At 59.8% G+C, this 13,921-nt stretch overlaps 1 protein-coding gene across 2 annotated transcripts; it reads left to right on the top strand.

Annotated features, from left to right (window-relative positions):
* Positions 1 to 4,808: 4,808 nt before the first annotated feature.
* On the top strand, positions 4,809 to 9,542 carry E2F1 (E2F transcription factor 1). Of its 2 annotated transcripts, none has more exons than XM_055814684.1 (7): positions 4,809 to 5,208; positions 5,865 to 5,955; positions 6,553 to 6,772; positions 7,237 to 7,389; positions 7,546 to 7,660; positions 7,773 to 7,977; positions 8,234 to 9,542. In XM_055814684.1, the coding sequence occupies exons 1-7, from the start codon at positions 5,014 to 5,016 to the stop codon at positions 8,482 to 8,484; spliced, it is 1,230 nt and encodes a 409-aa protein (XP_055670659.1). In that variant the 5' UTR covers positions 4,809 to 5,013; the 3' UTR covers positions 8,485 to 9,542. The 2 variants fall into 2 exon arrangements, with proteins under 2 accessions (XP_055670659.1, XP_027638949.1); XM_027783148.2 differs by lacking the exon at positions 4,809 to 5,208 and adding an exon at positions 5,586 to 5,767.
* Positions 9,543 to 13,921: the final 4,379 nt, after the last annotated feature.

Genomic DNA, 13,921 nt, shown 5'->3' with positions numbered 1-13,921 from the left:
TCAGATCACTTAGCGTGGCTGTATCTTCAGACCAAGTGAGTCAAATTGGGGCTAGGTGAGGAGGTTCGTAGCATGTACAAAGTGGACACACTCAAAATGCGGTGTTGGTGGGAGAGTGTGACCAGCTCTTGCGTTGCAGCTAGCAGAGTCCATCTGTCCTGTTAGGGTTTCCTGAGGTGACATGGTTACAGGGCAGGCTACCCCTTGGTGCCTTGTGGTCAGCCAGGAATGGACTTGAGTGATAGCAGAGAGTGTGCAAAGTGTTCAGAGAGAAGTCAGCTGGAGGAAGCTCTGCTGGTGATTGCCTGGCTCACACATGGAGTCCTGACTGTAGTCTACGTGCCTGGTCTTTGCGCAAATACTCCTCTTCAGGGCAGACAGCTTGTGGCAGGACCATCTGCCAGAGCAGGGCACAGGTACAAGGCTCTGGACACAAGGCTGAAACTGCTTTGCACATTAGCTAAACAAAATAAGTATGCATATAGATGGTTTTGCTGCCTCTTCCAAGCTAAGTGCTACAAAAAGCATATGCTGTAGAGGTAACAGCTGTGGCAGTGGAGATAAAGCAGTCCCTGTGTGAGGATCTCCCTACAGCACAGGTGGGCAAGAGAGGTCCTGATCCCAAGCAGAAGAAGGTCTCTCTGCAAGGAGAGCGCTGAGCACCTGTAAGGCAAAACCTGCTTTGTAGCTGCTGTAATGCTGGAGTGTCCAGCCTGGGCCCATGAGAAGCCAAATGAACACCTCCAAACTGATGTCAGTCCTATCTTAAAGTGTTTTTTTTTCCCGTCAAAGCATCATACTGTACCTGAGCCTTTCTTCCATTCCAAGCAAAGCTCTGAGTGAGCTATAGGTTTTGCTCTGGCACTTTACCTGCCTTTTGTGTTGACAGTACCAAAGACCATGATCTGAACCTGCTGGGAAATGAACTTTGGACCAGCTGGAGTTGCTAAGTCCAGCTAAAAGCTAAAGCACAGAAGGCAACATCAAAGGGCTTATTCCCAAATGCACTCGTTGACTCCCAGGGTATTTGCACAACATACTGCTGTGCAAGGAAACACTTCAGGCTCCCCATTCCTCTGCAGGCCTTGAGTGAAGGAGGTTGAACCTCGTCGGAGTGGCTTATAGCAACCAGCGTGGGAAGCTGGTGTTTGTACTGTTCTGTCTTAGAGAGGCTGGAACAAGATTGCCCTGTTTGGCTGTCAAGAGCAGAGCAGGGGTTGAGCAGGCTCTGTGCCCCTGTCACTTCTGCTGAAAGGCTGCGGATTGATGTGAGCTTGAATAATGGATGCCATCATTATGAGCAAAGGAAATAACACTGATGAATCTGTTGTGTCCAGCATCGAAGAGAGCAGCTGACCTGCTGTCCTGGGAGCAGTGCTGGTGTAGTCTTCTGTAACCAGATGCAAGGGAACAGGCAGTTCCTAGCTTTTGGGACCGGGATCTGAGAGCAGACACCTAAACCAGCGGTGCTCTCCTCCTGCCACAAGCAAGCTTTAGTTAATCTATTGGTGCTGTTGGAAAATCGTTTTGGTTCTCGTAGGAAAAAGGCGATAGCTATGGTGACAGAGGTGGAGGGGGTAGTAAGGTCAGGATAGCAGGACTGTGGGGCTCTGGGCTTTCCCCAGCTGCCTGTCCCTTCCACAGGTCCTCTTGCAGCCCATGCTGTCAGCTCGCCATCATCTGAACCAAAGTGCTGGGAACAGGAACATTGGCAAGAGAGCCCGGGGGGAAGTCATGTTTCCCTTTGCGCGATGCAGTCATTCCAAGCGACAGCTCAGCGTAGCCTGTATGGGAACTGCTGAAAGCAGGACCGCGCTACGGATGACAAGAACAGTAAATGTGCTTCTGACACCTATGTGCTAAGGAAGGCTAACTGAGCACAGGGATGCAAGTTTGCATCCTGCCAGCTCTCCTCCTGCCTGCTCCCACTGCTGGGAGATGGTTTTGCAGCATTGATACCAGTTCCTGCTCCATCTACAGCCCCAGTCTGTGCTTTTCCTTTGGAGCAGGGACCAGCAGACACCTCCTGACCTGAGTCTGTTCCGATGTGCAAGGCAGCCAAAACCCACCCGAACTCGGTGACTGCTGTGGGGTAAATCCGGCTGGGATACAAAACATATGAATAGCCTTCCTGACCCTCTCTGTGACCAAGTGGGGATGTGGAGACAGGACTTTATCTTTGTGCAGCACCTGCCAGACAGCTAATCTTGGGAGCTGGTCTCCACTCCTTAGCAGGGCTGGCGTGGCTGGGAAGAGGCTACAGCTGTGCAGGAGACAGGATTCATCTGCTTTCCCTCATATGCATGCAAGAAAAGCCCCTGCCCTTCCTTCTCCCACCAGCATTTGCCTTTCATTTGTCCTCACAACCGCTCTTTTTCAGTGCCACCCACACTAAAAGCCTCAGAGAAGTTGCAGCACAGCGGCTCAGGGGAGAGGGGGGCGCAGCACAGCCTGCTCCCCTGGAATAAGCTCCCGCATGAATTAAGGGAGGGAGGAACCAGCCTTTGTGAGAGGAGCAGGAGCAGCTGGTGCAGCAACTGTGTCCCAAACCGTGCATTGCGCCAGGAAGCACCCGGCCAAGGCTCCCTTGGGACAGGGAGAGCACCACCAGCCATTTGCTCCAGCCCAGCTGTTGGGGTTGCCTTTTCCCCCACTCCCCAGATGGAAGAAGCATTAACTGTGTGCAAACATCTGGTCTAACTGTTGCGTGTGCTTCACAGTAATGATGATATTGCAGTGCAAGGGCTCTGGAGAGTGGGCCCTTGAATATTAGAAGGGCCAAGCGTTAATTAACTGTATTAATTTCCTTTAAGCAAGGCAGCATTTCCATTTGCTCTTTGCTGATGAAGAAATGAGGCATGGAGAGGTGATACAATTGGTCATGGACATGCAATATGTTACTGGCATATGTAAGGATGTAGGGATCTGGGGAAATCACGGCACTGCTTCGTGCTGGCTGTCCTGCAGGGGAATTGCAGCCACTGCCAAAATATCCAGCATAAAATCCTTTAAAGCCTAAAACCTGTTAGGCCAGAGCAGGGGCACTGCGTGTCAGGATCTGCTTCACAGCAGAGTTAACTCATCGCTGTGAATGCCTCCTGCATCCCACGCACTGGTGGAAAAAACACCCTGTCTCCTGCGTCCCAGGCAGGTCGGGGCCAGGGCAGGAGCCAGTGCTGGCCCACAGCCCTGCCTGGCAGCAGCAAGGGACTGGGGGCTACCGTCCTCAACCGTGAGGCCCTCGGGGCCATGATGTTGGGGGCACAGAGGGATTAAAGCCTGGGCTTGGCTCAGAGCAGTTTGGGGGCCTGGGAGAGACCCATGCTCCTGTGAGCTTCAGCATCTCTGGGCCCTGGGAAAGGCCTAGTTTTTAAATGCAGGGGGAGGGTCATTAGAAGGATGTTTGGGGTTTTTTTCCTTTTTAATTTTGCCTTCTCATGCAGCGGAAGTGTTATCGGTATCCTGCACGCAGGAGATGCTGATGGTGGGAGCCGCCTGTGCCATGTCTCATGAGTAGACTATCATCTCTCTTGGTGTGGTGGGGCCACTCCCAGCTCCAGCTGCCATCTCCTCTGCCCCTGTCTGTGCAGTCCCACTGCCAGAGAGAGCTGCCGGCATGGTCAAGTGCAGATTTTGCTTCCAGCAGAGCTTTTTCTCTGTGCTGCCCTGCAAGGAGTTATCAACTAGTGCTGAAGAAGCTGCAGAGATCCACAGCTGTTCCGTGTTTGGAAACACAAAATGCCATGAATCATCCAGGAAACAGACAGAGCACATTGCAGCATCCCAGTCTTTGTGTGAGCTGGACCCCTCAAGCAGTATCAGAGCCCAAACCCTCAAAACTTGCCCAACAGCCTCGTCCACTGTCTCAGGGCTGTTTTGCAACAAGACGGGACAACCCTGGCCTCATCCCTTCATCCCTCCATCAGTTATACAGACGCAGACTGTTGCCCCACAGCACAGCAGACCTCCCACTTGAAGGCTGCACCCCAGCACAGCTGAGCACCCCTTGATGCTCACCAGTTCTTGACAAGCAGGGCATTGCTGCAGGGCTGCGGCAAGGGGATGCTACAAACCTGGGCAAGGCTGGGGTTACCATGGCCCCCCTGGGCAAGGGGCTGATCCAGGGGTGCAAAGCTGGGGTTACCATGGCCCCCCTGGGCAAGGGGCAAGGCTGGGGGTGTGAGGCTGGGGTTACCATCTCCCCCTGGGGAAGGGGCATGGCCAGGGGCACAAGAATGGGGCTACCATTGCCCCCAGGGGAAGGGGCTCAGCCGAGACATCCCGCAGCCCCCATAACCACCCTTTTCTCTACCAGTGCCTCATCCGGGCCTCACGGGCGGGCGGAGTGGGCGGGATATGAACTTTGCTCGTGGGTTTGTGTCCTCCTCCGCCGCCCAGATAGCAGCTCCGCCCGGAGCTGGAAGCCCGTCACCCCGCCGGGACAAGACCCGGAGCCGTCCGTGCACGCCGCTGTGGCGTGGGCAGCTTTTCCCCAGGCTTATAATAAAACACGGGTGGGCAAGGCATAACCCGGGGAGGGAATGCCGGGGGCGGCGGCGGGGAGGGGGGGGGGGGGAAGGACGGCAGCGACCGCCGCCTCTCCGCCAGCCACACCGCCCCGTTCTCCGCCGCGCTCCGCACCCACGCCGCGTCCCCGAGCCGCCCCGCGATTGGCCGCCTGTCAGAGCGTCATACGCCGCCACCCGCGGGCCAATAAACTAGCGGCACCGCCCGCCGTTTCGGCGGCGGTAACCAATAGGAAGATGCTTCCATTGCCCCGCCTCGGCGCCCGGCGGAGGGCGCAGCCAATGGGCGGGTGGCGGGGAGGCTCGCGCCGCTTTCGCGGCAAAAAGGATTTGGCGCGCAAAGGCGCGGCGGGGCTGGCGCGCCGAACAATACGGCGGCGGGCGCGGAACCCAGCGGAGCGGAGCGGCCCCCGCACCCGGCATGGGCCGCGCTCCTGCCCGCGCCCTGCCCGGCGCACCGCCCGCCGCCCCGGCGGCCATGTGAGCCATGGCGGCGGCGGCGGGCGGTGCGGCGGGGCTGGCGGCGCTGCTGGGCAGCGCCTCTCCGCACCTCCTTATCGTCTCCGCCGCTGAAGAGCCCGCGGGGGGAGGCAACAACGACGCTGACCTCCTGCTCTTCGCCACGCCGCAGCCCGCCCGGCCCGGTGCCGCGCCGAGACGGCCTACGCTGGGCCGCCCGCCGGTAAAGCCCCGGGAGCGGGACGGGGAGGGGGCGGCGCGGGGGCGGGGGCTGCGGAGCCGAGGACCCTGCGGGGGCCGGTGGGGCCGGGCTATATATATCGAGCCGTGCAATACAGGGCCGCGCTATACACCGGCCTGGGCTGTGTGTATCGAGCCGTGCAATACAGGGCCGGGCTATATATGTATCGAGCCGTGCCATGCTGAGCTGCGCTGTACACTGGGCCAGGCTATATACTGTGCCACGCCGTGCTGTGCTGCTCCCTGCTCTGCACCGTGCTGTGCCGTGACCTGCTGTACCCTGCTAGGCTGTGCCGTGCTGTGCCGTGCCACGCAGCACACCTGCCGCGCACAGCCCCGCTCCGGAAGCCGCACGCCCGGGCGCTGGGCCATGCTTCGCCGCCCCTTCCTGCGGCCCACGCCTGCTTTAGGGCGCTCCCCGCAGCGTGGCAGGGCCCCCCCGTGGCTGGGCCAGTCCCCTGTCCCCGCTGGCCTGGGTGGCAGCTGGGGAGCTGCTCCCATCGACCCGTTCCTGCCAGGAGCAGGGGCTTCCGTACCCCATGGTGCTGTGCCCCCTGGGGGGATCCCTCGTGGGCAGTGCTGGGGAGGCAGTGGGGCCATGGCAGGGGCTGTCCTTCTGATGAGCCCCATCCCTTGCAGGTGAAGAGGAAGCTGAATTTGGAGACGGATCACCAGTACATAGCAGAGAGCCTGCCAGTGGGCCGGGGCAAGGCCAGGAACCCTGCTAAAGGTACCAGCGCTGCTCCCCCTGGCCCCCCATAGCCAGCCCAGCCCAGAGCAGGGGGTCTGGCAGCCCCACTCTGCTGCCCACAGGCTGGGCTGCACCTTCGGGCTCGTCCCTGGCAGCTTCTCCTTGTCCCTTAGTGTTGGTTTGGGGAGGCTGTTTCTGGGGCTGGACTTCTGGCTGCTCTCTCCAGCCCGTGCTGCTGTCCCCTGGGCTGTTGGCACAGTTGGCCTGTCTGTCTGCTGGGCACCACACTGGCTCCATCCCTTCCCACGGGATGGAGCTGCAGCAGCTGGCATGGTGTCAGTATAGCATCCCAGGTTGGACCTCCATCACCTCCCCGCTGAGCCCTGTATGGAACCTGGGTGTCACAATCGAGCTTGCAGTCACAACTGAGCATGGGTGTTGGAGCCTGCCAGGTCCTGCGGCATCCTTCCTGTGGAGGATGTGGGGAGCTCACCTTGTTGCCCTGAGAGAGCAGATGGGTTTTGGGGTGCCAGTCCATGAGCCATCTGCAAGTGTGGCAGGGTGTTTTGGGACCTCTCAGCTCCAGCACTGGGTTCCTCTTGTGGGTAAATTGCACTTGTCTTTGGTGGCTGGCAGGGGTAAAGTCTCCTGGGGAGAAGTCTCGCTACGAAACCTCACTGAACCTTACCACCAAGCGCTTCCTGGAGCTGTTGAGCCAGTCGCCTGATGGTGTGGTGGACCTCAACTGGGCAGCCGAGGTCCTGAAAGTGCAGAAGAGGCGCATCTACGACATCACCAACGTCTTGGAGGGCATCCAGCTCATCACCAAGAAGTCCAAGAACAACATCCAGTGGCTGTACGTCCATGGGCTGGGCTTGTGGGGCTGTGCCTGCCTGTCCCCTGGGATGGGAGAGGGCCAGGCTCAGGGTGAAGCAGGGTCTTGCTGGGATGGAGAAGCTCAGAGTGGTGTCACTGGAGCATCTACTCAGGGGTTGAGTGATGGCTCCCCCTTCATGTGGTCCACAACCCTGGACAAGGGTTGTGCTCAATTGCAGGTGGCTCCTGAGTAGTGTTGGTATTTCTGTTGGCTGCAAGTCCCCCTTGGGCTCTCCAAGCCAGTCTGGACAATGGAGGGCTACATCCAGGCTCAGGGAGGGACCGCAGGGCTGTGCCCTACTTGGGAAATCCATACAAGGGTGATTCCCTGGGTATGGGGTGGGATTTAGCCTGGCACAGGCAGGGACAGTGCATGGGGACAGTCATGGTGTGGGGCAGAAGGAGCGATGGAGTTTGGCTCCTGATGGCCACGGTGCTCCCTAGGGGTAGCCAGGCCACTGTGGGGGCCCCTGGCCGGCACCGGCTGCTGGAGAAGGAGCTGCGGGAGCTGCAGGCGGCCGAGCGGCAGCTGGATGACCTCATCCAGACGTGCACAGTGCAGCTGCGCCTGCTTACTGAGGACCCTGCCAACCAGCAATATCCTTTGGTGTGGGGCTGGGGTGGGGCTGGCTGGGGGGGGACCACACGGTCGAGCCCCAGGGTGAGCCTGACCACATTGCAGGCAGGGTGTTTCACAGCCCACCCTGCTGCTGCATGAAACCATCCCCTTGTCTGTTCCTTGACCCACCACACCGCAGCCTATGTGACCTGCCAGGATCTCCGCAGCATTGTGGACCCCTCGGAGCAGATGGTGATGGTTATCAAAGCCCCCCCGGAGACTCAGCTGCAGGTCTCCGACCCGACGGAGGTGAGCTGGGGCCACCCTCTGCTCCCCATGTCTGCACAGCCTGCAGCAAAGCCCAGCTCAGGCTCCCTGGGCATCCTTCTGCCTCCTCATCTCACTCCTCTCCTTTCCCTAGGCTTTCCAGGTGTCTGTGCGAAGCACTCAGGGCCCCATCGATGTCTTCCTCTGCCCTGAGGACAGCTCGGGGGTCTGTAGCCCTGTCAAGAGCCCCTTCAAAGCCCCTGCAGAGGAGTCGTCTCCCAGCCATTCACAGCCCAGAGCCTCCCCGCTCCTGCATTCCGCCCAGGACGTGAACATGCCGCTGCTGCCTGGAGAGCAAGGTGGGCAGCTGGGGCTGGGGGCAGCAAGGAGCTGGGGACTGGGGATGGAGGTGATGGTACAGTGGCTCTGCCGTGGGGGGCTCTTGCTGTGTTTGCAGCCGTGAGCTCCTCTGCTGTTGGCATGAGCAAGGTGCTAGGGTGTTGCTTGGGCACCTCAGCAAGACGGAGGTGGGAAGGCAGGTTCTGCGTAGCCAAAGCCTGCTTTTTTGGTTTTTTTGGCAAGTATTGGATTTATAGCTGCTTCCCATCCCCACAGAAACACTGCTGCCGGGGACGAGCACACTGCCCAGCAAGTGCCCAGCAGAGGAGGTGAGCCTTTCACCGCTGGCCTCCATGGACGCCCTCCTGGAGCAGAGCAGGGAGGATTTTTCAGGTTTTCTGGCGGACGAGTTCATCAACCTGTCACCGCCACAGGCACAGGACTACCACTTTGGCCTGGAGGAGGGTGAGGGCATCAGTGAGCTTTTTGACTGCGACTTTGGGGACTTCACGCCCTTGGACTTCTGAGGCTCTGCCTGGGTGCTCGCAGGGGAGCTGCCAGGCGGGAGTGGGGGCACCCCTGGGCTCCTGCCCTCGCGGGCAGGGCAGGCAGCCCCTCCTGCTGCACCACCCGCAGCTCTTCTCCCCATCCCTTTTTGCAATATTTTCTTCTTACCCCTCCAGCCCCCCCAGCCCGGGTGGGGGACGGCAGCATCCCCAGCTCCAGCCTCACAAAGGGGATGCTAAGGTGGTGGTCCTATCTCAAGGGACCCCCCGCAGGGCCTTGATCGGGGAGGGGGCTGCCCAGGTTAGAGCCGCTCCCCCCCAGGTGCCCGTTACAGAGCTTTAAGCAGTCCTGTGTATAGATGTGGTTAATTTATTATTGTCCCCTGGGGACAGCGTTTAATTTCCATGGGTGTTTTTTTGGGGGGGGTGGGCCATGCAGCAGAGTGGGAGTGCCAAGAGGTTTTGTTGTGTTGGGAAGGGGGTGGTGGAGTTGCAGGGGGGGTGCTGGGTAAGGGCTGTCAACCTCTGTGTGGGGGGCTGCCCGCAGCCCAGCTGAGCGTTGGGTATTTATTTATTATTTATGGCATGTGGGAGCTCTCCTGGGACACAGGGGGGGCAGGATGGAGTTGGGGGACGATGCTGGTGGGGCGGGACATAAAGGGTCCCACCAGGGGCTCACCAGCACGTCCTGGCTTTGCTGGTGGCCACAATGGGGCTGCCAGGGAGGCCACTGTGGTGGCAGGTAGCTGCGGGAGCGGGGCTGGGGCTGCTGGCCCCGGTACCGTGTGTGTGCGTGCCCCCGCCGGGGGGTGCAGAGGTGGCCGGGGTGGGGGGGATGCATTTCTGCAGGCAAGGTCCCAGTGCTGTCTCCAGGCTTTTATTCCCCTCCCCATGCAGCCATTCAGCCTTTCAGCTTTGTCTCCCCCTCTCTGGCCCACTGAGGCTGGGGGGGGGGGGGGGGGGGGGGGCTCCCAGGGCTCCCTGGGGCCAGGCTGGAGACGCACTTTCACTTTTACTGCCTTTTAACAAGCTTGTGTTCCTCTGAGCTTCGTGTTTAATAAAGGTTTCTACTGACTCTGGCCATCAGTGCAGGGCTGCGTACTGGGGACACTGGGGTGGTGGGGACCTCAACCTGTGAAACCAAGGGGGTTTGGGTTATTTGGACGGGGGGGGGGGGTCCATTTTGAGCTTGAAATGCACAGCAGGTGTGTCATTGCCTGGGGGTGCGGGAAGGGCTTTGGTCCCTGGGTTGGTTTTTTTTCTCCCCTGCAGCTCCACACTCTCCAAGGTGTGGGATGGGAGCTGGGCCTGGTCCTGCCACCCTCTGCTCCTCTGAAAAGTCTGTGCCCCTGTGGACAGGGCCATGGGTCTGGATGGAGATCGCTTCTCCTTTTGGTAACCACGTTCTCCAGCAGCCCCTGCCCCCACTCAGCAACTCTCCTGCCTGGCCCCCTTCCCTGCCTTCCCCCCTGTTTTGGGGCAGCGTTTGCACGGGGGCACCCACAGCTGCAGCTGCTGTGCAGGGAGGAGGAAGGCAGAATGGGGCCGATGTGAAACCAGCCCGTGCAGCCACAGCACCAGCAGGCTCCCAGGGACTTCCCAGCTTCCTTGTTTGTCCCAGCACATTGGTCCTGCCTGAAGGCAGCTGCTGGCACCAGCTTGTGGCCCAGAGTTGGAGGTCCCTGTGTCTAGGTGAGCTGGGGACGAGCTGGCTGACCCTGAAAGCCTCAACCTGCTCTGTGGCACACTGTCCCCTTCCTGGGGAGTGAGGAACATCGGGAACGCTCCAGGAGGGCTGCTTGAAGACTGTGGGGGTCCCCTGGCCACCTGGAGTGGGGCCATGCCCCCACCCCAGTGGCAGGTGGGGACATGCCACTTCCCGTGTCTGTGTGCTTCCCTCCCCTCCTCTGCCCAGCTGCCTGCCTGATTCTTCTTTAAACAGCCTGATAAATATTTCACCCTCCATCATGTTGCTCCTGTGCCAGCTTTTTTAGGGAACAGGAGCTGGGGTTCTGGCTGCTGGCATCTGCTGGGGTGGACAGTGAGCCCATCACTGCTGCCTAGCCTCCTGCCTCCATCCTCATGCCTCCATCTCCACAGCTGAGCACGGTTCCCCAGCTCGTTGTGCTGTCACAGGCTTGTTCTTACTGCAGGACACGCGTGGATAGCGGTGTGCCAGTGTAGGGTGGCAAACCCCACGGCTCAGCCCTGTCTGTGGTGCCAAGTCCCCGCTCCCCTCCCTGCAGCCCCCTGGGACTGACCGTCCCAAAACCCAGTGGCACACGCAGCCTGTCTGTCCCCTGTGTTTGAGTGGGATGAGCCAGTGGCTTGCTGTCACACTGTCACCCCATTTAATTTTTCAGACAAACTGAAAAAGCTCCCTGCTGCTCTGGTCCTTGGGGCTCCTGCCCCACAGAGCCAGGGAGAAGAGGATGGGAGACCAGGGTGGGTGGGCATGGCCCCCGGTCCCCTGCCTGCTGCCTCCTTTAAAAGATCAATGTTTGTCACCTGAGGTGACAGAGGTGTTGAAGCTTTTATAATTTACAGCAGGGTGCCCAGCCCAGCCGTATGCCAGTACATCCTCTCCCCCTTTTAGTTTCGTTTTGGTGGAGGGTGATGGTGTGCAATGCTGCCCAAGGCGGTGAGACCCTGGAGAGGGGGAGGTGGCCACTGGCTTTCATGGGAGCCAGCAGGCGCAGGGAGCAGGGAGAGGGCTCGTGCCAACGTCCTGAGCTCTGCAGGGCTGTCCCCCCAAGCGAGCTAACCCCCAGTAGCAGCACAGATTTTCCCTTTTCCCCCGAGCACAGGCAAACCTCTCTGATGGCATTCGCCATCACATTCCCCTAATAGGGAGCCCCATAGGATGATGGGCCCTTGGGAATCCCCATCCCCATGAAAGCAGCCCCCTGGGCAGGGGCAGCACCTTGTCCCCTGCTGCGGCAGTGCAGCCCATCTCTGGGGGAACGTGTTGGCAGCTCCACGCAAGGCAGAGCACCGTAAAAATAACCACTCTGCCTCCCAGGGATGATTCACGATGCAGCTGAAGGGCTTCCCTCCTGCTATTTCGAGTCGCTGGAGCAAGAGCTGATGATAGCTTGTGCAGGGGCTCTCGATTCTGTAGAGCACATGGCGGCTTTGAGAAGCGGCCCCCAGCGCTGCCTGGTTCTCTGAGCGATCTGCATCACCAATGCTTTTCTTCTTTGGGTGAAGAGATGGGCACCCTGCATGCATCCTGCAAGCCCCATGGGTCCCTGACTCCTGCTAGCTCCCACCTCCCACTCCCCAGCAGCCACCTGCAGGGACCGTGCCCTTCCAGCGCTGGGGTGCAGGGTGCAATCAGGCTGCGGTGACAGCTGCACTGGCACTGGCAAAGGCTGCAATGAGCGGGCGGATGTGGACATGGTGCTGAGCCGAGGCAGCCATGGGGTCTCCTGTCCCCACGCTGCAAGGTTTGGACTCGAAGGAGTCAAGGGAGCCCAGCAGTGGGGTGAGCTCTGGGACAGGCTGTGGCTGGCAGAGGGGATCAGCGTTAGATGCTGACACAGCATGAAGTTTGCCAGAATTTATACCTTTAATCTAATCCCCTTGGAAAGTCCAGGCAGGTTTTGGGGTCTCTATAGGCTCCTGTGGTACGTCTGGCCTGGGATGCTGTGCCCCTGCCAGTGCTGCCTGCCTTGCTTTTGCATCCCACCCCATGCTTCAATATTTCCACTTCCAAAACCTGCTCAAGTTTCTTCCACAAGGGAGAAACCCATGGAGGTGAAGCGCAGCATCCTGTTTCATGAAACCCCAGTAAGTGAGTGCTTCGGTTTCATTCATGCCCAGTTGTAGTCCTGTGCCCCCCCCCAACCAGGGGAGCAGGGCAGAGCCCTGGTGTCCCACCCACGGCTGTGCCCCCCTACCCTGCCAGTGGCTCTTGGGGTGCACTTTGGAAGCACCCATGGAAGGAGATGGGGGCACCCACTGCCTCCTGCTGCCAGCAGTTTTGCCCTGGACTTCACCCTCACTTTCCTGCTGCTCCTTCCCATGCTGAAACGCATGCTGACCCCAGGCACCCCAGTACTGACCCAGTGTGGATTTTAGCAGCACAGGAGTGTGGAAAGCCCCCCCCCCCAGGCTTTGCTTTGATCCGGCACAGAGCCCTGCCACCACCCAAGCCCCTTCCCATGCTCCCTGGCAAGGTGATCCTCAGTCCCCACTGCCACAGGCCCTCCTCTGAACGTTTCTCTAGGACCTGCCTCCATTTTAGTCTGATTTGATGATGGCTGTGCTCAACAGCTCCAGCTCTTGGACCTCCTTCTGCCTCCCCTGGGGGCAGGGGACAGCCCCGTGCCACGTGGGCCGGGCACACGTGTACCCCAGAGCCCTCGGATACCCCTGCCAGGTCCCAGGTGCACTTTTTCCACCTCTTTTCCAATGCACACACCCGAAACACCCGGGAGTTGGTAAAAATAACTGTGATGCATCCTTGCAACTGCTCCGGGCTGAGCTGGCAGCCGGCTGTCCCCGGGGGAGGAGGACGGTGAAAGCTACACGTGCCGTGGCTGGGCCATGGCTGGGGCGCGCTGGGCTGGGGATGCCCCCTGGGTGCGAGAGCTGGGCTGAGGGAAGCCGAGCTCAGCAGAACGGGCGGCCACGGGAGGGCTGTGAAGGGAGAGGTGGTACAGGGGGAGGCAAGCCTGGCCGGGATTTTGCATCCCAGCAAAACTGGTGCGTGTGCCCCTTTCTGTAAGTAAAATCTCCGGGTGCTCCAAGAGGGGTGGGAAGAATCCCACCACCCCAAGAAGTCACCATACCGCATGTACCCCAGGAGCAGTGAGCAGCTTTGCCCAGGCACGGCTTTATCTAGCTTATTTATCTAATTATCTGTTTCTTCTCTGTGAAAACCTTTGAGGACAGGCTGGGGTACAGGCCTGGGTGTCCCTCCTATTCCTCCCCATGGAGACAGGCCTCTGGGTGCCTGTGTGGGGCAGGGATGGAGGCAGCTCCTGCCTCCCCCCCCAGCCAGCCCACCCCCACTCCGCAGCCCCCCATGCGGGGTGGGAAGGGGGTTTTACAGCTGCTGGATGCACTGGGGGCCCAGCGCTGGCAGTACAGCCCCCTCGTGCTCGGCATGCAGCACTGGGGGGCAGCAGCACTGAGCGAAGGCTGCCCGGCACCATGGGCATAGAGCTGGCACCGCTGGGAAGTCATTTGAAACCAGCCTGGGTGGCAGGGGACCACCCATGGCCAAACTGGGGTTGCTTCAGGGCCAACTGGGGCAACCAGGGCTACCCCAGGGCCAACTACAACCATGCTGAGACCACTCATGGCCACGCTGGGACATACTGGGCCAACCAGAAGGTCAACAGCGACCATACTAAGGCCACTCATGGCCACACTGGGATCAACTGAGCCAACAAAGGCTACCATGGGGCCAACTGCAATCACACGGAGACCACCCATGGCCAAGGTGGGA

Source organism: Falco peregrinus, chromosome 9 (assembly GCF_023634155.1).
Source record: "Falco peregrinus isolate bFalPer1 chromosome 9, bFalPer1.pri, whole genome shotgun sequence".
Lineage (NCBI taxonomy): Eukaryota > Metazoa > Chordata > Aves > Falconiformes > Falconidae > Falco > Falco peregrinus.
The sequence above is the reverse complement of the archived record's forward strand: the minus strand, read 5'-3'. Positions and strand labels throughout refer to the sequence as shown.

Bases quoted from the DNA above. Each gene is read 5' to 3' on its own strand.
- E2F1 (XM_055814684.1), top strand. From the start codon at position 5,014: ATGGCGGCGGCGGCGGGCGGTGCGGCGGGGCTGGCGGCGCTGCTGGGC. The intron at 5,209-5,864 runs GTAAAGCCCCGG...CATCCCTTGCAG, and splicing joins CTACGCTGGGCCGCCCGCCG to GTGAAGAGGAAGCTGAATTT. The intron at 5,956-6,552 runs GTACCAGCGCTG...GGTGGCTGGCAG, and splicing joins GGCCAGGAACCCTGCTAAAG to GGGTAAAGTCTCCTGGGGAG.